The sequence below is a fragment of the Oncorhynchus keta genome, chromosome 27 (assembly GCF_023373465.1).
Source record: "Oncorhynchus keta strain PuntledgeMale-10-30-2019 chromosome 27, Oket_V2, whole genome shotgun sequence".
Taxonomy (NCBI): domain Eukaryota; kingdom Metazoa; phylum Chordata; class Actinopteri; order Salmoniformes; family Salmonidae; genus Oncorhynchus; species Oncorhynchus keta.
In genome coordinates, this window is record NC_068447.1 from 37,042,329 (window position 1) to 37,065,074 (window position 22,746).

At 44.1% G+C, this 22,746-nt stretch overlaps 2 protein-coding genes across 4 annotated transcripts; one reads left to right on the plus strand and one right to left on the minus strand.

Moving 5' to 3' along the window:
• The first annotated feature begins 6,687 nt into the window (after positions 1–6,687).
• LOC118359934 (uncharacterized) lies at positions 6,688–11,947 on the plus strand. 3 transcript variants are annotated; one of them, XM_035738867.2, is made up of 6 exons: positions 6,690–6,994; positions 7,267–7,391; positions 7,748–7,955; positions 8,195–8,358; positions 9,408–9,457; positions 10,693–11,947. In XM_035738867.2, coding segments are annotated over exons 1-6 (585 nt in total). In that variant the 5' UTR covers positions 6,690–6,957; the 3' UTR covers positions 10,694–11,947. The 3 variants fall into 3 exon arrangements, with proteins under 3 accessions (XP_035594758.1, XP_035594760.1, XP_035594759.1); XM_035738865.2 differs by lacking the exon at positions 9,408–9,457 and having other exon boundaries at positions 6,688–6,994; positions 11,564–11,947; XM_035738866.2 differs by having other exon boundaries at positions 6,693–6,994; positions 9,408–11,947.
• A 6,889-nt stretch (positions 11,948–18,836) lies between these two features.
• On the minus strand, positions 18,837–20,588 carry mc3r (melanocortin 3 receptor). Its single transcript, XM_035737987.2, is given in 2 exon segments — positions 18,837–19,364; positions 19,367–20,588. Coding segments are annotated over 2 exon segments (1,008 nt in total). The 5' UTR covers positions 19,889–20,588; the 3' UTR covers positions 18,837–18,878.
• Positions 20,589–22,746: the final 2,158 nt, after the last annotated feature.

Sequence of the window (22,746 nt, forward strand, 5' to 3'; positions counted from 1 at the left end):
GCTGATGCTCTCATGCATGCCTCAGTGTTGCTTGCCTCGAAGCGAGGGTAGAAATGATTTAGCTCGTCTGGTAGGCTTGTGTCACAGGGCAGCTCGCGGCTGTGCTTCCCTTTGTAGTATGTAATAGTTTGAAAGCCCTGCCACACAAGACGAGTGTTGGAGCCGGTGTAGTATGATTCAATCTTAGCCCTGTATTGATGTTTTCCCAGAATGGTTAGATTCTATGGATTCTTCAGTTACATTGAGCTGATTTCTGACGTGCTGTTACTTCTTTTTCCGTAGTGTATTTCTGTATTTGTTTTGTGATTCACAATAGTGAAGGCATAGGTTTTCTCAATGGATAGGTTACTCAATTAATTTCTTAGGTTTTTGCATTCTTCATCAATCTCACGCCCTGACCATAGAGATCCTTTTTATGTCTCTATTTTGGTTTGGTCAGAGCATGAGTTGGGGTGGGTATTCTATGTTCTATGTTGTGTAGTTCTATGTTTTGGCCGGGTAGGGTTCTCAATCAGGGACAGCTGTCTATCGTTGCCTCTGATTGAGAACCATACTTAGGCAGCACTTTTTCCCACCTGTGGTTGTGGGAAGTTGGCTTTGTTTATGGCACATAGCCTTTAGCTTCATGGTTTGCTGTGTAGTGTTTATTGTTTTGTTCGTCATCTTTTCGAAATAAAAGATTGGTACGCTGCACCTTGGTCCTCTTCATTCAACGGCCGTGACAATCAAACCATTTGTCATTGTTCATTTTCTTAGGTTGTCTGCTTTAAGTTCTTAGATTTGATTTGGAAGCTGAGAGGTCAAATATACTGTTTAGGTTTTCTACTGCCAAGTTTACACCTTCACTATTACAGTGAAATCTTTTGTCCAGGAAATTGTTTAGAAGAGATTGAATTTGTTGTTGCCTTATATGTTTTTTGGTCGATTTCCACACTATTTTCTTTCCATCTATAGCATTTCTTAATATTATTCAGTTCCTTTGGCTTTGATGCCTCATGATTCAGCACAGCTCTGTTCAAGTAGAGTGTGTTTTACTGTGATCAGATAGGGGTGTCAGTGGACTGAATGTGAACGGTTTAAGAGATCTGGGTTGAGGTCAGTGATAAAGTAGTCTACAGTACTATTGCCAAGAAATGAGCTATAGGTGTACCTACCATAGGAGTCCCCTCAAAAGCTACCATTGACTATGTACATACCCACCCTCTGACAGAGCTGCAGGAGTTGTGATCTGTGTGAGCAGAGCATGTTGAGCATCTGATACATACATCTCACGTCGCAGGATGGGACTTGGGTGGGTGCAATAGTGGGGGTTGAGTCTGTTGCTCTGTTCACGGCCTGGACATATGTCCTGCTGTCATGCTGAGGTCCTTGCCGCAGGGGCGGCGGGGGGGGGGGGCATGGAGTGGGCAGACGGGGCATAGGTCTGATATGGGGGGTCCAATATAGGGTGTGGCCAGGGTTTGCTTGGGGTGGTCTTAACTGGTTGGTGTGTGGCTGGTGATCTCTTACACACTCGTAATTCACATTCCATTGTTTCCAATAGCTGTGCCAACACGTTTTTTGGTTAAGTCTGTAGATGCATAGCTAAGGATCATGGTTTCTTGTGTTATTCATTGACTGGTGTATTTTTGTAAATCTCACGGTTGCCTTATTTGAAGCCTGGTATTGATTAGTCACGGAAAATAGTAACCCACACTCTGCTCCGAGACCCTGACACAGCTGTTGGGATGTCAGAGGTATAAATCACAGCAGTGGCCCAATGGAGGAGGAGGGAGCTTAAGAAGTTGGATGTCTTTGTGGAGCAAGAGGGGACAGGGCTAAAGAAGTGCAATAAGACCCTGTTGACATGAAGTCACAGTCCAGGAAAAATGTTGTTGAAATATATACATTGTAATATAGGTCTTCACATGATACCAGGAAGATACTGTGCCCTAATCTTGTTACCATGGAAAGTTTGGCTAAGTTTGAACCTGTTCAACATGCTGATGGTTTCAGCAGGCAGAGAGTAGACACACAGACACACAAGCTCAGTGCTCACATTCGCTCCTGTCTGAGATCACTTTGAATGAGATTGCAGATGGATCAGAGTGCAGAGCACCGTATGGCTGAGGAAGACTCCCTGGTGTTGATTGTGGTATATGGAAAGTCAATTTCCAGACAGTAAACAGTTCACACAGGCTTGGGATCCGGGTCCAAGTCCATCCCCTCTCCTATTCTCCTCTCCCCACCTGCCCTGTCAGGGACTCAGCCTAATTTGAATTTTCTGTGCTCAGCCCCTTGTGCTCCGGACCCAGGCCTCCCCAAATTTCTCCCCGAGGCTCCCTCCGGCATGAAGATGTCACAGAGGCACAGGAAGGAAAAACATGCAGGGCCGACCTCTCGGAGCTACTCTCTGTGCGGCAGTTTTTGGGTCAGCACCAGTCTTGACATCATCCGGCGGTGAGACCCAGATGTACGGCTCTCTGTGGTTCACCTGAATGAACGAAAAAGTGTGTTTTTAAACCAACATATTCAGGAAGCTTTTCCAGGGATGACAGGGAGAAATTGATGATAACCCTTAAGAGGAAAAAAGGAGAAAAGCAAAGGTAGCAGAACATGGAAGGTCACAAATGGATGGAGTTAAATTTCTGCTTGCGTTTCCCCACTGCCCCCAAAGTATATCCTACAGGAAGACTTTCAGCAGGGGTGAAATGGAGCTAGACAGCACTTCTCACTGAGATAAAAAATAATAATTAAAAAAACAGCCTGCATACTGTGTGTGTTCTATTATCAGTGAACGAGGAGGGAAGAAACAACCAAAAATAAGAACATCATACTGAGTAACTTTTCAACTTATTTTTCTTAATTTGAGCAACAATTCTTTCAGTGACCCTAACTGTAGAGTGATTATTTTGCAGTTTATTTGGGTTGGAGTTAATGTCAACTCTGTTGACATAGTTGGAGCATGGGTTCAAATGTTTGCATCTCTGTCATGGTTTTCCACGTTGATTCAACGTCGTCACATTGAATTTTTGTTGTTGAAATGACGTGGAAACAACATTGATTGAACCAGATTTTGCCCAGTGGGACACCTCACGGACCTCAAGAAAGGAGAGCTTTCACCTAATAGCCTACTCAAGAACAGAGTTTTTGGTTGCTCAGCATTTAACGTGAACTAGGACTACAAGACCGAACTAAGTAGTATATCTTCTCTCTCTTTCTCTCACTCTCTCTGTCTCCCCTCCTGGAGGACATGAGCCCTAGGACCATGACGACTCCTGGCTGTCTCTGTCCCCAGTCAACCTTGTCATGCTGCTGGTCCAGACCTGTTCACCGGACCTGCTACCTCGACCGTCTCTCTCTATTTCTCTCTCTTTATTTCTCTCTCTCGCTCGCTCCTTCTCTCTATACCGGACCTGCTGTCTCGATCTCTGATTGCTCGGCTATGAAAAGCCAACTGACATTTACTCCTGAGGTGCTGACCTGTTGCATCCTCTATAACCACTGTGATTATTATTTGGTCATCCATGAACGTCTGAACATTTTGAAGAACGAGCTGGCTTTAATGGCCATGTACTCTTATAATTGCCACCTGGCACAGCCAGAAGAAAACTGGCCTCCCCTCTGAGCCTGGTTCCTCTCCAGGTTTTCCTAGGTTCCTGCCCTCTAGGGAATTTTTACTAACTGCTGTGCATCTGCATTGCTTTCTCTTTGGGGTTTTAGGTTGGATTTATGTATACTGCTGACATAAAAGGAATTTATTAAATACATTTGATTTATTGATTTAATCTGTCATGGACCACTCTAATATCTCCTTCCCCCACTCTCCCCTACAAGAAAAACTAAAACAGTTTATCTAGAAAAGGGAAAGAATTTTGTCAACACCATAAGGGAGCACTTTCTCAATTCTCTACCGTACAGTATGGTTACTTCCAGACGTTTGTAGCCCAGAGGGCCTCGATAAACAGTTGTGGATGGAAAATGGTGCGCAGAGGTAATGTTTTAATAACATACTGAAGTAAACACAATATCATCACATTTCAAACACCCATTGACAGGGGAGATGTCCTCTTGCTCAACCTGCATGTCAGAGATTTTAATGGCTGTCGGACACTTGTTGTGGCTCTCCATTCAGCGGCTTGGATATACCCCTTCACCCTTTGATATTTTATGAACAACTCTCCAGAGAAGAAGTAGGAGGAGGAGGACGTCTGACCAAGCAGATGAGGTTGTGCACCTGAATAGGTCATGACTGTAGCAGTACCCTCCCATGAGCACATGTACACAAGAACCATTGCTTTTATGTGCTGCTGAGTTTGGCAGGGCGATTGAAAGCGTGTGTGTGTGTGTGTTTATGAGTGTTTGGAGGGGATGGTCAGTCGGGAAGCAGAGGAATTCCCAGAGAAGGTCCGCGCGGAACAATGCAGGCTATCCTACTAATTGCTTTACTCTGGCACAGGCTGCTGTGACCCACCTTCAGAATCTGTGTCCATGTACAGAGGCAGAGGTGAGATGTCTGCAACAGCCATTCTAAGAAAACGCTTCCTTGTGGAAAACAATTGAACAATGCGAGACAGGACTGTGTGTGCTCACACTATCCTGTTCCAAAGATGAGGTAAGTTAATCCTAATCAATCTATGAACTATTATGATAGGGACTGTTTATTGTCCATGTCAGCGAAAGGATGCATGGGTGAGTTATAATTAGACCAAGATGATGACAGCATTCTTTCTGCAACACAAGTAACATGGCTGGAGTATTTCATAAAGCAATTTCTATCTTCTAATGTGAAAATTAAGATTTTGGGGGGGGATGAGTTGCAAGTGTGTGTCAGACAATATCTACATGTCTGGTGAGATCAGGATGGGATGTGTGTGTATGTGTCACATGGGGAATTTCCCCAGCTGTGTTAGGCGCTAGGCCTGCTGGAGACCTAGAGCGGAACCATTGGCTTATTACATTTCGCACAAGAGCAAAAACTCAGAGGATATCCTTAATCAGGGGCCAGAGAGTGTGCAATGAACAACCTTGTTGACAGAAAAATGGAGCCCTACACTTGCAGCTGGGCATGTTAACAACCTCAGGGAGTAGTGTGACATAGTAAAGAACAGAATTACTCTCCACCCCACAAAAACACAGACACACCTACTCCGCTGGGAGATGTTGCAGTGTGTGTATTTAAACTACATGCGGATGCAACTTCTGTTGATATCTGTACAGCCTTTGGTCCTCTGTTTTGCACACCGTGACATGTTGTATCAGTTGCAGCTCATTCCACAGCATTTGAATAAGATGTTTTACTGAGCCTAACATCGGAACACCTGGACGTTCGCATGGTCTAACGAGGAAAATATTATTTTGACAAAGTGTTGCAAGCCTCAGCACCAAAATAATTGGGAACATATTTGTTAGACCAAGTGGTGTGGAATATTCCATTCCACTTCATTGCAGTAAGTTTTCTATGTTCATTCTAGAACAATACGAAAGCAATTTTAACACAATTTTATGGCCTTTACAGTACTTCAATTTTAGTCTCTCGTGACGTACTGTCACGTGTACTCCCTCTCCAGGTCACCAGGCGGCTCATTATGGAGCACACCTGTCACCATCGTTACGCGCACCTGTGCATCATCAGACTCACCTGGACTCCATCACTTCCTTGATTACCTTCCCTATCTATGTCCCTCCCTTTGGTTCCTTCCCCAGGCGTCATTGTTTCTGTTTCAGTTCCCTGTCTGTGCGTTGTTAGTGTTTCTTTTTGTTGTTGTATTATGTTGTGTTTATTTATTAAAACACTCCCTGAACTTGCTTCCCAACTCTCAGCGCACATGGTTACACATACTTAACATAAAAGTCCAGCACACGTGAGATTTAGGACTGGGTTCTGAAATTGCTTTAATTACTAAGGTTCATGGAATCATGCAGGGAAAAATGGAATAAACTTACCCAGCATTATAGCATCGTCTCCAAGATCACCACCTCTTGCTAATGTGTAAACACTCATAGCTGCAACGACCAACATTTAATAGGAAGTGGCCACATTTCCATTGATCTTATTTGGTCCTCAGCAGCAGCTCGCTATTCCTCCCTCCCTGTCGCTCATTGTGTCAGTATCTCCTGAAAGAGGAGGCATTGTTTATCCAGATGGTAGGAACCCAAAGGCCTCACTCCATAAAGTCAGTCTCCTAATAATAACTCATATCTGAATACCTCTTTGGTCAACAAGAGTGACACGTTCAAATAATGTGGTTCAGGAGAGACAATGGGGAAGTCCTTTGGATGAAAACAACAGGATGAGACAGCCTGCTCTGTATCATGATGACTCCTGAGTGGAGGGAGTTGGGTTGCTTAGCTTACTTTCTTGCTGGTCTATCAAAGCAAACGATAAAGCCATAGTCTGTATTTTGAAGTATTGGAAACAACATTGAATCACAGGCAATCAAACAGCATTGAATCATTTACAGATAACTGCCACATGATGGCATGATATAGTCACTTTTACCTCTCTCTGTCCTCTCTCTGTGTGTGTGTGTGTGTGTGTGTGTGTGTGTGTGTGTGTGTGTGTGTGTGTGTGTGTGTGTGTGTGTGTGTGTGTGTGTGTGTGTGTGTGTGTGTGTGTGTGTGTGTGTGTGTGTGTGTGTGTGTGTGTGTGTAACGTTTTAGTGCTCACTCATTTTTGAGTGAGTGACTGTGTGTGACATAACAAGAGAAAAAGTGTTGATACACAACCAACCTTTTTTGGGGGATTGGGGCCCCCTAGCAGCTGCGCATAGTCTGTGTATAGGAAGAGGTGAGTGGGTGTGTGTGCATGCGTGTGTGTGTGTGCGCGTATTATTTTTCCGATTTCAACAACTCTTGTTTGGAAATAAGAACTGAAAATAGGCTACCACCTAGCCCTAGCCTACCTACATCCTGTTGATAACTGTGCGGTTATCTGCTACTATAAAGCAGGTATTCTAGTCATTACTGCTGCAAAAGATGTATAAGAGATGCCTCCATGTTAATTTGTGTTGGGGTAAGTGTGAATTTGTTTAATCAATTATAAACAAAGTTATTGTCAAATTAATACATTTGTAACATTATTATCATAAAGATGGTTTTCACAACGCTCTCCATAAATGCAGGCCTAGAAGGTTAGAATGTTGCGTGTGTCAGAACGTACCTAATAAATCATATTTGTGAAATAAAAATGTTAGTTTGAACCAAACAATCTTTCTTCATCAGGCACACATTAGAATTGACAAGTTGTCTTCCGTGTGTTTATTTTGTGTTTGTTTGTTACAACAGTGTATATGATGGCCAGTTTAGTCCTTTCCGAGAGTCTAGTAATCCAAGTAGACTGCAATGAAGATATCTCTATGAAGTGTGACGCTATCGAGGATAAGAGCTATCGATCCATTACATGGTATAAGGTAGGCTACAGTAGGCCATCATTGGTACTGTGTTTAACCTATTTCATCAGTGAATGCCTCTGTTTCAAATACATTTGGGTATTTTTTGATGATGTGAGAAGGAAATCTTTCAAATCAAACTATATAATGTAGTTTTGTAATGGAAAATATTTTTTTGGTTTTCTGATCTGATGTAACTAGTGTTACTACATATTATACTGAACAAAAATATAAAACGCAACAAGCAACAATTTCATAGATTTTACTGTATGAGACATTAAATCTCATTTTAATCCCTTCTTCTGGTAAAATACCTCTGATAAATAACAGAATAGATCAATATACAATAAATACAATCTTCTTTTCTCTGTGTTTAGCTGAACAACCGGACTGGTATTATCAGAAGAAGTGATGACGAGAAGCCGCAGTTCTATGAATTTCCCCGACCTGCCAGGTTTGGAATGAGGGACAGTCTGGTCCTTCCCAGAGTCAGACCTGAGGATGCAGGGACCTACCTGTGTCTCATCAGGGCCAACATAGGACAGACCAACAGAGAGTCAAAAGTCACCCTCAGTGTATCTACAGGTAAACTATTACTCACTATAGTGGGTTGACTTGGAGTAGGCTATGGAAATGAATAGTATTATAACCTAGGTATGACGAGGGATGATGGATTGATTGATTGTTTGGATACATTGCTTTAATCACCATAAAAGCCACTGGGCCAAGCAAAAATACAGGTTTCATAGTACAGTAACAGGTCCAGAGAATAACAGAGCACTCTGTAACTTTCCTGGTCTCATTGACTTTAATCACGTCCACAGATTGTGTTATCCAGACTACAGTGGCAGTGACAGCATGGCAGGGAGTGACTCACACTACCCCACAGTGTACCATGCATTTGGTGGAGGTCTCTGTCATATGGACTTTATGTGGATTCTTGATTCTTGGCCTTGTCAAAATCGCTCTGTGTCTCATCTCTATGCAGGTAAATCAATATATTTTCTATAGCCTTTAACCCTAAGTGGTGTCGTTGTAGCAGAATATGTAGTTGATAGGCTACTTTACTGGGTTTTCTCAAATTTCACCTCCTCAGATTTACCATAGCTACAATGACACAAACTAGTGAGTGTGGAGGGTACTTACCGTAATCATGCGAGTTGTTTTCATGACATAGAACTTTCCAAACTCCATAACTGCAGCGGTTGTGACAATCTATGTGAGGTGACGTTGCCCTTTCCTGCAGTCAAATCACCTCGTGGCCTCATGGCTAGAGTGTTATTAATCTATTTCAGAATTTCAAAGTTAATAAACATAGAAATAAAACAATAGGCAGGAAATACGGTGTTTCTATATCAAACGTTTTTGTTATTTTTCAGTCTTCTGTGATGTACGTAAAGTGTATTATTGGGATGTAAATTCAAAATGTAATACATTTCAACTCTTTATCTGACATGGTACAGGTGTCTTCTTTTTTAAAAAGTCCATAACCATGTCTGTGAGGTGAATACTTTTGTTTCAAAGTAGATTTGTTTAAGACGACCAAAACCTTGATTTCGCCCCACTGTAATGCCCGGGGTGTAGTGGAGGAAGGAGTCAGACGCAGGAGTTCAGAGTAGCGCGACATCTTTATACACTTTATACACCGACCAGGTGAAAACAGACGCCACTCAAAACAAATACCCCAAAACACAGGGGAACTAAACAGTATCAAAAAACAGCTCACGTACACGAACAACCGTGACATACATGCGTGTACAACGAGTATAACTAATAAACAGACAAGGAGGGGGAGGAAAAAAATCAGTGGCAGCTAGTAGGCCGGTGACGACGACAGCCGAGCGCCACCCGAACGAAGGGGAGCCACCCTCGGTGGGAGTCATGACACCCACTGCAGTAAAAGTTTAATAGATGGATGATGATTCACTCTGTGAGGTAACATTTCCTCTCAAAGCGGGAGCCGTCACTAAACAGTTGTCCCCATAATTTCCCACTCAAAGACGCTGCCTTTATATTAATGTTTATTTTTCTCATCAGGTTGTTCGAAACATCAAGAGGAGACATAGCAGGGGCAAACAACAGCAGTGGTAATGAAAATGGTTGAGCCTTGGTCAACAGTTCCGAGTGCAGTGATTTCAAAAACATGTTAGGCCTGTGAAAACATCTGAGGTTAGCTACAAGCAGATGGCAAAATAAAAGGAAACACTTGAGTAAATGAGGGATTCAAGGTATATTGGAAGCTGGTGCTTCCACACAGGTGTGGTTCCTGAGTTAATTAAGGAATTAACATACCATCATGCTTACGGTCATGTATAAAAATGCCCAGTTGCCCATTATTTTGACTACCATGTCTAGAAGAGATCTCAGTGACTTTGAAAGAGGGGTCTCAAAGGAGTATATGGGGTTGAAAGGGTGTGTGTGTGTGTGTGTGTGTGTGTGTGTGTGTGTGTGTGTGTGTGTGTGTGTGTGTGTGTGTGTGTGTGTGTGTGTGTGTGTGTGTGTGTGTGCGTGTGTGTGTGTGTGCGCATCTCAGTCACCAGATCTCAACCCAATTCAACACTTATGGGAGATTCTGGAGCGGTGCCTAAGACAGCGCTTTCCACCACCATCAACAAAACACCTAATTATGAAATTTCTCGTGGTCACATCCCTCCAATAGAGTTCCGGACAGATGTAGAATCTATGCCAAGGCGCATTGAAGCTGTTCTGGTGGCTTGTGGTGAACCAATGCACTATAGACGGGTTGGCTGACAATGTCACGAGAATGATGCACGCACATCAATGAGGCAAAAGTCAGTGTGGTGTTATGATTCTGAATGGTCAGATAGCTAGCAACAATGACAAGAAACTACCACGTGGGGAATCATAGGTGGCTCAAATTTTAAAAAGGCAAAAATTCGCTAGCTAGCTAACCAACAACTGCAACAATGTATTTCAGAGACAACAAGTGCACATTGTGCACATCAATTTATACACATTTGGAGACTAAATATAGGTTAAATGTTGTAAACAATCTAAGTTACCCTGTCTGTTTTGCCCTATAGTTGGGCACACACCGGTTTTGTTGCTAAACATCCAACCCGTCTATAAAATAAAGACACTTTTGTGTTGGTGTTTCCTTTATTTTGGCAATTACTTGTAGGTCACCTGGATAAACTTCAAATTTATGACAAACACAATAATGTAAAGTAAAACCTAACAATACAATGAAAGATGTAAATATCAGCTTCAAATATACAGTATATCAGAAGTTCTGCTTTGTGTTGCAAAAATCTTGCAATGATACCCTGAGCAGTTATCCACTAAAGGCCGTTCTATACAGATTGTTCACCCTACTTATCATAGACTACTGTACTGATTTCATTCTGCCGACGCTGGAGTTGATGGGTGAAGATCCATTGATTGGTGAAGATCCAAGATCCACTTTGTGAAGTGTTTGATGCTGATGAGGTATGAATCATGTCCAGGATTGCTGGTAGCCCTTGCTGGTCATGCCCTATCGAGTAAACCCCTGCTGTTCAAACTGCAGGGTGCTGTAATGACTTTATAGCGTCAGGCTTTGGGGATTTCTCTGCCTACGATACTGTATTGTTATTAACTATGTAGGCCAGAATATACACATGTTATGAGGCTCAGGTGTGTTGTTTTCTGTATTCAACTGTATTGTGCCCTGTATGATACAGAAGAAAAAAACCTTTCCAAAGAACTGTCTGTGGTTTTTCACAAAAGTATCTATGCTTCTGCCAGGAAGTGTGTAATGGAGGGGGGAGGGGGGTTAGCATTTTGCAATTTTGTTTGCACACGAAACACCATGGCCTATTAACCTGTTCAGTGTATTGCCCTTTCTCCCTAATTTGGAGAATTTACAGTGAGTGAGGTGACTCGGACATTTCTCCATAAGAATCTCTCACCTCCTACACTTCTAGGAGGGTACTTTGTCACTATGTGATAACACACTTACACCTTGCATTCAAACCTCTGTCGCATAGGTCTGTCTGTGATATGTTTTCCTTTTTTTTTTTTACGTAAATCGTGTCTGTTAAAACAGCAAGTAATACAAGTTGAAAATCATTCTGTGTTTCATCACTGATAATCCTCCTCCTGCCCGTGCAATGTTGTTTCAGTTCCCGTTCTTGCTTTCCTAACTATGGAAAGTGAAAGAGCTGTGTCATTCTTCCCTTACTGTTCTCCAGCCCGTATTGGCTACCTTGTGGGGGGAAATCCAGCTGGTTCGGATGCTGTCCTTCTGGGTGCATTGGCTGGACAGAATCTACTGAACACAGAGGGGCTAACGCAGACTCCCCAATGACTTGACCTATGTACTGCAGCAGATTACCCTGGTAGCATCAGAACAAAGGAACATGTTTTATGGATCCCGTACGCATCGATTTGACATTTACAGAGATGAGTCTTCTCATTGAGGGTCGATTGAAATAGACCATTTGAAAACATTGAGTACAGATCTCCACCTGTTGGTGATTCTTGAAAATACAACCAGAATTGTGACACAACAACTTAGATAATATCACATGGATAAAAAAGTGTGAAAGTTGTTTTTCTTAAATAAAAATACAAAAATATTTGAAATATTGCACTGTAGTTTATCATGTGGACATTAATACAGGTTCATAGTGCTACTCATGCGTACATGGCAAATCGTACCATGCACACACGTTGAGCTTTCATGGTTCATTTTTTTCTTCCTAAATACTTGCAATCATATTCATTCCTTATGGAATCCATAGGTAGCTGGCTAGCTACTCCTCTACACTACCAATGTGTAGCACCCACTCGGGTGATGCCCCAGCAGCCGCTGCTACCAGAATGTCAAGAACTTCGAAAGTTTCTTCAAGTGCAGTCGCAAAAACCATTAAGCGCTATGATGAAACTGGCTCTCATGAGGACCGCCACAGGAAAGGAAGACCCAGAGTTACCTCTGCTGCAGAGGATACGCTCATTAGAGTTACCAGCCTCAGAAATTGCAGCCCAAATAAATGCTTCTCAGAGTTCAAGTAACAGACACATCTCAACATCAACTGTTCAGAGGAGACTGCATGAATCAGGCCTTCATGGTCGAATTGCTGCAAATAAACCACTAGTAAAGGACACCCATAGGAATAAGAGACTTGCTTGGGCCAAGAAACACAAGCAATGGACATTAGACCGGTGAATATCTGTCCTTTGGTCTGATGAGTCCAAATGTTTGATTTTTGGTTCCAACCTCCCTTTCTTGACAAAGAAGGAGAGTAATGGAGTGCTGCCTCAGATGACCTGGCCTTCACATTCACTCAACCTTTTTTTTCACCTTTATTTAACCAGGTAAGCCAGTTGAGAACAAGTTCTCATTTGCAACTGTGACCTGGCCAAGATAAAGCATCGCAGTTCGACACATACAACAACAGAGTTACACATGGAATGAACAAAACATACAGTCAATAATACAGTAGAAAAAAAGAAAACAAAGTCTATATACAATAAGTGCAAATTAGGTCAAATAAGGGAGTTGAGGCAATAAATAGGCCATGGTGGCGAAGTAATTACAATATGGCAATTAAACACTGGAATGGTAGATGTGCAAAAGATGGATGTACAAGTAGAGATACTGTGGTGCAAAGGGAGCAAAATAAATAAATACAGTATGGGGATGGGTAGATAGATGGGCTGTATACAGATGGGCCATGAACAGGTGCAGTGATCTGTGAGTTGCTCTGACAGCTGGTGCTTAAAGCTAGTGAGGGAGATGGGAATCTCACAGCTTCAGTGATTTTTGCAGTTCGTTCCAGTCAGTGGCAGCAGAGAACTGGAAGGAAAGGCGACCAAAGGAGGAATTGGCTTTGGGGGTGACCAGTGAGATATACCTGCTGGAGCACGTGCTACGAGTGGGTGCTGCTATGGTGATCAGCGAGCTGAGATAGGGCGGGGCTTTACCTAGCAGAGACTTGTAGATAACCTGTAGCCAGTGGGTTTGGCGACGAGTATGAAGCGAGGGCCAGCCAACGAGAGCGTATAGGTCGCAGTGGTGAGTAGTGTATGGGGCTTTGGTGACAAAACGGATGGCACTGTGATAGACTACATCCAGTTTGCTGAGTAGAGTGTTAGAGGCTATTTTATAGATGACATCGCCGAAGTCAAGGATCAGTAGGATGGTCAGTTTTACGAGGGTATGTTTGGCAGCATGAGTGAAGGAAGCTTTGTTGCGAAATAGGAAGCCGATTCTAGATTTAATTTTTGATTGGAGATGTTTAATGTGAGTCTGGAAGGAGAGTTTACAGTCTAACCAGACACGTAGGTATTTGTAGTTGTCCACATATTCTAAGTCAGAACCGTCCAGAGTAGTGATGCTGGATGGGCGGGCAGGTGCGGGCAATGATCGGTTGAATAGCATGCATTTCGTTTTATTTGTGTTTAAGAGCAGTTGGAGGCCACGGAAGGAGAGTTGTAATGGCATTGAAGCTCGTCTGGAGGTTAGTTAACACAGTGTCTAAAGAAGGGCCAGAAGTATACCGAATGATGTCGTCTGCGTAGAGGTGGATCAGAGAATCACCAGCAGCAAGAGCGACATCATTGATGTATACAGAGAACAGTCGGCCCAAGAATTGAACCCTGTGGTACCCCCATAGAGACTGCCAGAGGTCCGGACAACAGGCCCTCCGATTTGACACACTGAGCTCTATCAGAAGTAGTTAGTGAACCAGGCGAGCCAATCATTTGAGAAACCAAGACTTAAAGAATAGCCAGGCATCCTCTACTGTCGGGATGAAGTCAATGTCATTTAGAGAAAAAGCAGGTCCACACCACATTGGGTGAGGCGGGTTGCAGGAGAGTATTTTGAAGTAAGGGTTTAGAAAAATATAAAAAGATATGCGAAGAAAAATATGCAAAAATATATATACATGGGACACGACAAGACAAAGGACAAATATGTCTGACTGCTACGCCATCTTGGAATTGCCCTCAGCCCAATTGAGAGAGTTTGGGATGAAGACCACAGAGTGAAGGAAAAACAGCCAACAACAACTTCTTCAAGACTGTTGGAAAAGGCCTACCGGGTGGCGCAGTGGTTAAGGGCGCTGTACTGCAGTGCCAGCTGTGCCATCAGAGTCCCAGAGTCCCTGGGTCCCTGGGTTCGCGCCCAGGCTTTGTCGTAACCGGCCGTGACGTCTATGGGGCGACGCACAATTGACCTAGCGTTGTCCGGGTTAGGGAGGGCTTGGTCGGTAAGGATGTCGCATCGCGCACCAGCGACTCCTGTGGCGGGCCGGGTGCAGTGTGCGCTAACCAAGGTTGCCAGGTACACGGTGTACCCTCCGACACATTGGTGCGGCTGGCTTCTGGGTTGGATGCACGCTGTGTTAAGAAGCAGTATGGCTGGCTGGGTTGTGTATCGGAGCGTTGTAGCGATGAGACAAGATTGTTGTACCAATTGGACACCACGAAATTGGGGAGAAAAAGGGTTCAAATTAAAATAAATAAAAAGACTGTTAGAAAAGCATTTCAGATGAAGCTGGTTGAGAGAATGCCGAGACTGTGCAAAGATGGGTGGCTACATTGAAGAATCTAACATCTATATATATATATATTTCCTAACATCTAAAACACTTTTTTGGTTACTACATGTGTTATTCCATAGTTGTCATAGTTATTCTACAATGTAGAAAATTGCACAAATAAAGAAAAACTCTTGTATGAGTTTTGAATGTTCTAAATCTTTTGACCGGTAGTGTATATCATTAAAAAAAACAGGTAGGGAGAGTGAGCTTGTCCGCGGTGGTATTCAAACCCCAACGTTCTGGGCCGTAGCCCAGTTCAAATCAAATCAAATGTATTTATATAGCCCTTCGTACATTAGCTGATATCTCAAAGTGCTGTACAGAAACCCAGCCTAAAACCCCAAACAGCAAGCAATGCAGGTGTAGAAGCACGGTGGCTAGGAAAAGCTCACTAGAAAGGCCAAAACCTAGAAAGAAACCTAGAGAGGAACCAGGCTATGAGGGGTGGCCAGTCCTCTTCTGGCTGTGCCGGGTGGAGATTATAACAGAACATGGCCAAGATGTTCAAATGTTCATAAATGACCAGCATGGTCAAATAATAATAATCACAGTAGTTGTCAAGGGTGCAGCAAGTCAGCACCTCAGGAGTAAATGTCAGTTGGCTTTTCATAGCCGATCATTAAGAGTATCTCTACCACTCCTGCTGTCTCTGGAGAGTTGAAAACAGCATGTCTGCGACAGGTAGCATGTCCGGTGAACAGGTCAGGATTCCATAGCCGCAGGCAAAACAGTTGAAACTGTAGCAGCAGCACGGTCAGGTGGACTGGGGACAGCAAGGAGTCCTCATGCCAGGTAGTCCTGAGGCATGGTCCTAGGGCTCAGGTCCTCCGAGAGAGAGAAAGAAAGAGAGAAAGAAAGATAATTAGAGAGAGCATACTTAAATTCACACCGGACACGGGATAAGACAGGAAAAGTACTCCAGATATAACAAACTGACCCTAGCCCCCCGACACATAAACTACTGCAGCATAAATACTGGAGGCTGAGACAGGAGGGGTCAGGAGACATTGTGGCCCCATCCGAGGATACCCCCGGACAGGGCCAAACAGGAAGGATAAAACCCCACCCACTTTGCCAAAGCACAGCCCCCACACCACTCGAGGGATATCTTCAACCACCAACTTACCATCCTGAGACAAGGCCGAGTATAGCCCACAAACACCCACAGGTGTTTCCCACGTAGCTGACGACCCTCCCAACGCCGCCCACCGGCATCCTAATAAGGAAACAAGAACAAAGAGAATACGGCAGATAGAGTGGGAGGGTCTTCACATTCCCCCCCATAAAGCCGGGGACCAACAACGGCCCCGGAACAACAGCCTCTGCGTCCCAAATTGACACAGCCTCTGCGTCCCAAATTGACACAGCCTCTGCGTCCCAAATTGACACAGCCTCTGCGTCCCAAATTGACACAGCCTCTGCGTCCCAAATTGACACAGCCTCTGCGTCCCAAATTGACACAGCCTCTGCGTCCCAAATTGACACAGCCTCTGCGTCCCAAATTGACACAGCCTCTGCGTCCCAAATTGACGAGGTGTTCACACCTCCACCTGCCCCAGCCAACCTCCTCCTCCCCAGACCTCAGCAACCTTTGCGCATAGGAAGCAATGTTTAAGAGGAAAGAAGAACACAAGACAAGGAGGGACCAGACAGGAAAGATAGAACATGACAACCCCAAACAATGGTCAGTCACGTAAACAATCAGGAACATGGCACAAACGACCACAACAGCTACAAACTCCAACGAAAAGAACATCAGGGTCCGTCTTAATTTTTAGTCACTTCCAACGATTCATTGTCACTTCCAACGATTCATTGTCACTTCCAACGATTCATTGTCACTTCCAACAATTCATTGTCACTTCCAACAATTCATTGTCACTTCCAACAATTCATTGTCACTTCCAACAATTCATTGTCACTTCCAACAATTCATTGTCACTTCCAACAATTCATTGTCACTTCCAACAATTCATTGTCACTTCCAACAATTCATTGTCACTTCCAACAATTCATTCACTTCCAACAATTCATTCACTTCCAACAATTCATTCACTTCCAACAATTCATTCACTTCCAACAATTCATTCACTTCCAACAATTCATTCACTTCCAACAATTCATTCACTTCCAACAATTCATTCACTTCCAACAATTCATTGTCACTTCCCAACATAACAGAATTTCACCAATTTCAATCATTCAACCTTGTAGTGTTCAGCGATCTTCAACAGCTGTTCTTTAGTACATAATTCTAACAGTTCCTCTGATGGAAAGCGAATTAACTTGTCTACATGAGACACCATAGTCATAAGTAAATAATCTTGCTCAACCCCTCTGCTGAGAACATCAGACCACGACCAGAGAAATGACAATCTCCCTGAGCACCACAGAAGAGAGATGAGATACAGAGCTTCCCCAAAACCTACAATAACTCAACCCTAGTCTTCGTGCAGATTTGCGGTGGGTATTTACGCACTGTAGCCCGCTGGCAAGGAAATAGAACTCCCCAGCATCCTGGCAAATTCCACCAAGCCATGGATGTGCACCCGAGACAACTGCTCAATCCACAGACACCACAGAAAAATAACAAACATTTAACCATGCCCAACATGTCCAAAATTAAAACACGTCGCTAAGCCTATCAGGGGTAAAAGGCTATAGCTCCAGGTAGCAAGTCCCACTACCCTACCCAAATCTCCCACCGAGGTACACAGCCGATTACTCACCTCAGACTGATGTCCCAACAGAAAGTAGAACAAGAGTTTCCAGGCTGGGCAGGGCCTGGAAACTAACCATTATACTCTCCAACACAGCACACAAACCAAACAACAAAAGGCAACCAATACTGAACCTATCTAACTCAAACAAAATATGTAAACCAAACACATACCTCCACGGTCTCCAAAACCAATATGTTCAAAACTCCCAGATGAGCCCCCACTTGTCACAAACCGGCTCAAAGCCCGTAACAAAAGGGAGACTACGTGGAGATAAGGAGTAACAAAATATATATGTATTAAATAAGTAACTAAATATAATATCCAATGGTGTGTAATCAGTAGTGTAAGTGAGTGTTTCGCATGCATGGGATAATGCAGGGTGTTGAAAGATGCTAAATCAAACAACCAAAAGGCCACCAAGAAACACAACAAAATCTATAAAGGTGTCTGCATGGAGAGAGTCTCTTCCATTAATGTGGAAGAGGTCTATTTATCCTGGGGCACACCTGGCCCAGGTGTTTCCCATGTAGCTGACGACCCTCCCAACGCCGCCCACCGGCATCCTAATAAGGAAACCACAAAGAGAGAATACGGCAGACAGAGTGGGAGGGTCGTCACAGGAAAAACATTAACATCCACAACATGTATTCCATGGGACAAAACTTGGTCCAGAGTATGACTGTGACAGTGAGTAGGTCTAGAGACATCTTGGACAAAACCCACTGAGTCGATGATGGCTTTTGGAGTGGGTCTGGGGACTTTTCCATGTTTATATTAAAGTTGGCATCAACTGGGCCACAAAATAAAGTTTGTGTGGCAGAGTCGATCTCGGCGCTAATAAACACAATGTCACTACAATATTTAACTAAATAAATCACACTGGAGTTAAATCATTCACTTTTTACTGTTTGCTTCTCACATTTTCACAAACACAAAGCCACTAAGCCAAACCTGCAGGTCCAAATACACAGACGTGCAGGTCCAAATACACAGACGTGCAGGTCCAAATACACAGACGTGCAGGTCCAAATACACAGACGCGCAGGTCCAAATACACAGACGTGCAGGTCCAAATACACAGACGCGTAGGTCCAAATACACAGACGTGCAGGTCCAAATACACAGACGTGCAGGTCCAAATACACAGACGTGCAGGTCCAAATATACAGCACATAAAACTTCCACGTTCAAAGCCTATTCTGTGCCATTTCTAAAATGTGGAAAAACTACAACACTCAGTATTTACAGTGGAAAAGCCTGCAAGTTGCACTGAAACAACACAGGATCTCCTTGAAGTTTGTGCGCATCTCAAGGCTGCGAAAGACATAGATGGCGGAGTCTAATACATAGTTACACATAATGAGCACCAGGTAGGTAGTGAAGTGGGACATGTAGCAGACACAGAGTGGGTTCTTGGGACAGGTGATAAGGAGGATGAGGTGGAGGAAGAAAGGTGCCCAGCAGCAGACGAACACCCCCAGAAGAATGGTGATGGTGACCGCTCCCTTCATGCAGGTCCTATGGGGAACCACACCCTCTACAGGCAGAGCAGCGATGCGCTTGATGTGCAGCCTCGCCAGCAGAAACATGTGAACGTACAGCGTGACCATGAGCACCAGCATGGTGAAGAACATGATGATCAGACACACAATGACTGCCTTGCTCTCTGAGTAGACGATGAAGACTTTTCCCACAGACACACATGTCAGCCAGATCCGCCCCCCCCCCCGATGGCCAGGAGAGCCCGTCACATTGTCACGATGCTGTGGTAGCGCAGGGCATAAAAGATGGTCACGTAACAGTCAATGGCGATAATTAGAAGGTTACAAATTGAGGCCACCAGAGAGATACAGATTGTGGAGTCAAAGAAGTTGTCCATGAGTTGAATAAGGTGGTCGTCCGCCACTATCAACCGACTGTTCAGTGCAGCGATTACCACCGTCTCTAGTGAGTTGGAGACACTCACCAGCATGTCAGCAGCAGCAAGACTACAAAAGACGACGTACATGGGTGAATGGAGGTTCTTGTTCTTCACCATCGCCGATATCACCAAGATGTTCTCTAGAAGGCTGATGATCCCTAGTGTCAGGAACACCTCAGCTTGGATGTGGACCAGCTCACACAGACCAGGCTCAATGCCGGTGCCGGTCCAGTTCCCATGCTGGTCTTCCCTGGCCAGAGACTCCCTATTAGTCTCATTGAGCCGAAGGTCCGGCGGCAGCAGATGTCTGTAAGTGTTGTTCATCTGGTGGTAATTTAGACAACAGTTTACAGAGGGAGATGCCGTGATGCAGGAATACAAGGTAATGAGAGAGCCACCTGCCCCTTAAGAACCTCTTCTGGAGCCCTGCTGCTGGATGCTCCTCCTTTTAGATCACATCTAGAGAGAACTGTGGTTTCTCCTGAGCCCTGAGAGCCCTTTCAGCTGCCCCGGTCCAATGAACACAGCCTGGACCTGGGTGCTTGTGCAGACATACACAGACACACACATTCACTCAAGTGCACACACAGACACACATAGACACACACACATTCAATAGTTTGACATAGACTAAGTTTTCACATTATACAACTTTCCCTTCACCTGATAATACTTCATCGATGACATTCACTCTATTTGACTGTAAAAATATCCCAGCCAATTGAGAAACTTACAGTAAATTAAACTGGCAAAACCGATGGTGCATGTAGAATCAAGATAGAGAACTATCATTGTTTCAAAAGTAGCTACAGTATTTTGCACCAAATCATGTAAAGCCAAAGGCGATGTGGTTATACACACACACACACACACACACACACACACACACACACACACACACACACACACACACACACACACACACACACACACACACACACACACACACACACACACACACACACACACACAGCAAAAAGGGTGTTTCAAGACATTTTTTGTATTTAGGTCTAACAGTGGATAGAACCTGAGACCTACTGTATGTCCTTAATCTCTATGAAACTTGTCAGAACATATAGGCATTACAACAACCTTTTCTTGGCTCAGGAACCATCTGTTTGCATTTCATCCAACATAGCATTACACAACTGGATTTTTATCTGCTCCAAAACCAACATAAAAAAGCCAGACTACGGTTTGCAACTGCACATGGGGTCAAAGATTGTACTTTTTGGAAAAATGTCCTCTGGTCTGATGAAACAAAAATAGAACTGTTTGGCCATAATGACCATCGTTATGTTTGGAGGGAAAAGGGGGAGGCTTGCAAGCCGAAGAACACCATCCCGACCGTGAAGCACGAGGGTGGCAGCATCATGTCAGCATCATGTTGTGGGGGTGCATTGCTGCAGGGGGACTGGTGCACTTCACAAAATAGATGGCATAGTGAGGGAGGAAAATGATGTAGATATATTGAAGCAACATCAGTCAGCAAGTTAAAGCTTGGTCGCAAATGGGTCTTCCAAATGGACAATGACCCCAAGCATACTTACAAAGTTGTGGCAAAATGGCTAAAGGACAACAAAGTCAAGGAATTGGAGTGGCCATCACAAAGCCCTGGCCTCAATCCTATTGAACATTTGTGTGTGGAACTGAAAAAGCGTGTGCGAGCAAGGAGGCCTACAATCCTGATTCAGTTACACCAGCTCTGTCAGGAGGCATGGGCCAAAATTCACCCAACTTATTGTGGGAAGCTTGAGGAAGGCTACCAGAAACGTTTGACCCAAGTTAAACAATTTAAAGGCAATGCTACCAAATAGCAATTGAGTGTATGTTAACTTCTGACCCACTGGGAATGTGATGAAAGAAATAAAAGCTGAATTAAATAATTCTCTCTACTATTATTCTGACATTTCACATTTTTAAAATAAAGTGGTGATCCTAACTGACCTAAAACAGGTAATTTTTACTGGGATTAAATGTCAGGAATTGTGAAAAACTGAGTTTCAATGTATTCGGCTAAGGTGTATGTAAACTTCTGACTTCAACTGTAGGTAACAACACATCCGCCACGCTGATCCTCAACACAGGGGCCCCTCAGGGGTGCGTGCTCAGTCCCCTCCTGTACTCCCTGATCACTCTTGACTGCACGGCCAGGCACTACTCCAACACTATCATAAAGTTTGCACAACAGTGGTAGTAGGCCTGATCACCGACAAAGATGAGACAGACGTGTGGTGCCAGGACAACAACCTCTCCCTCAACTTGATCAAGAGAAAGGAGATGATTGTGGACTACAGGAAAAAGAGGACCAAGCACGCCCCCATTCTCATCGACGGGGCTGTAGTGGAGCTGGTTGAGAGCTTCAAGTTCCTTGGTGACCAACAAACTAACATGGTCCAAGCACACCAAGACAGTCGTGAAGAGGGCACGACAAAACCTATTCCCTCTCAGGAGACTGAAAAGATTTGGGATGGGTCCTCAGATCCTCAAAAGGTTCTACAGCTGCACCATCGAGAGCAAACAGACTGGTTGCATCACTGCCTGGTATGGCAAATGCTCAGTCTCTGAACCTCAAGGCACTACAGAGGGTAGTGCGTACGGCGAAGTACATCACTGGGGCAAAGCTTCCTGTCATCCAGAACCTCTATACCAGGCGGTGTCAGAGGAAGGCCCTAAAAATTGTCAAAGATTCCAGCCACCCAAGTCATAGACTGTTCTCTCTGCTCCTGCACGGCAAGCAGTACCGGAGCACCAAGTCTAGGTCCAAGAGACTTCTAAACAACTTCTACCCCCAAGCCATAAGGCTCGGAGAACATCTAATCAAATGGCTACACAGACTATTTGCATTGCCCCCCCCCCCTCTTTTACACTGCTGCTACTCTCTGTTGTTATCATCTGTCACAGATCCCTCTGGTACTGTTGATCATTCCGTGCACCAGTTTCGGAGGTCTACGTCATCGGCCTCTAGGCACTGAACTGTGTCATTACGCACCCCTGGTTCCTATTCCTCGCTGATTGTATTTGTATAAATGTGCCCTTTGTTTCTCCATTGGGCTGTCGATTATTGTTCCAATGTCCGTTGTTCCTGTGCTGTGTTGTTTTGGCTTTCGTGCTGTTTGGATGTGCATATATGTTTACGGGTCTCGTCCCATGGTGTATCATTGTGCGCTTGTGTTTTTCAG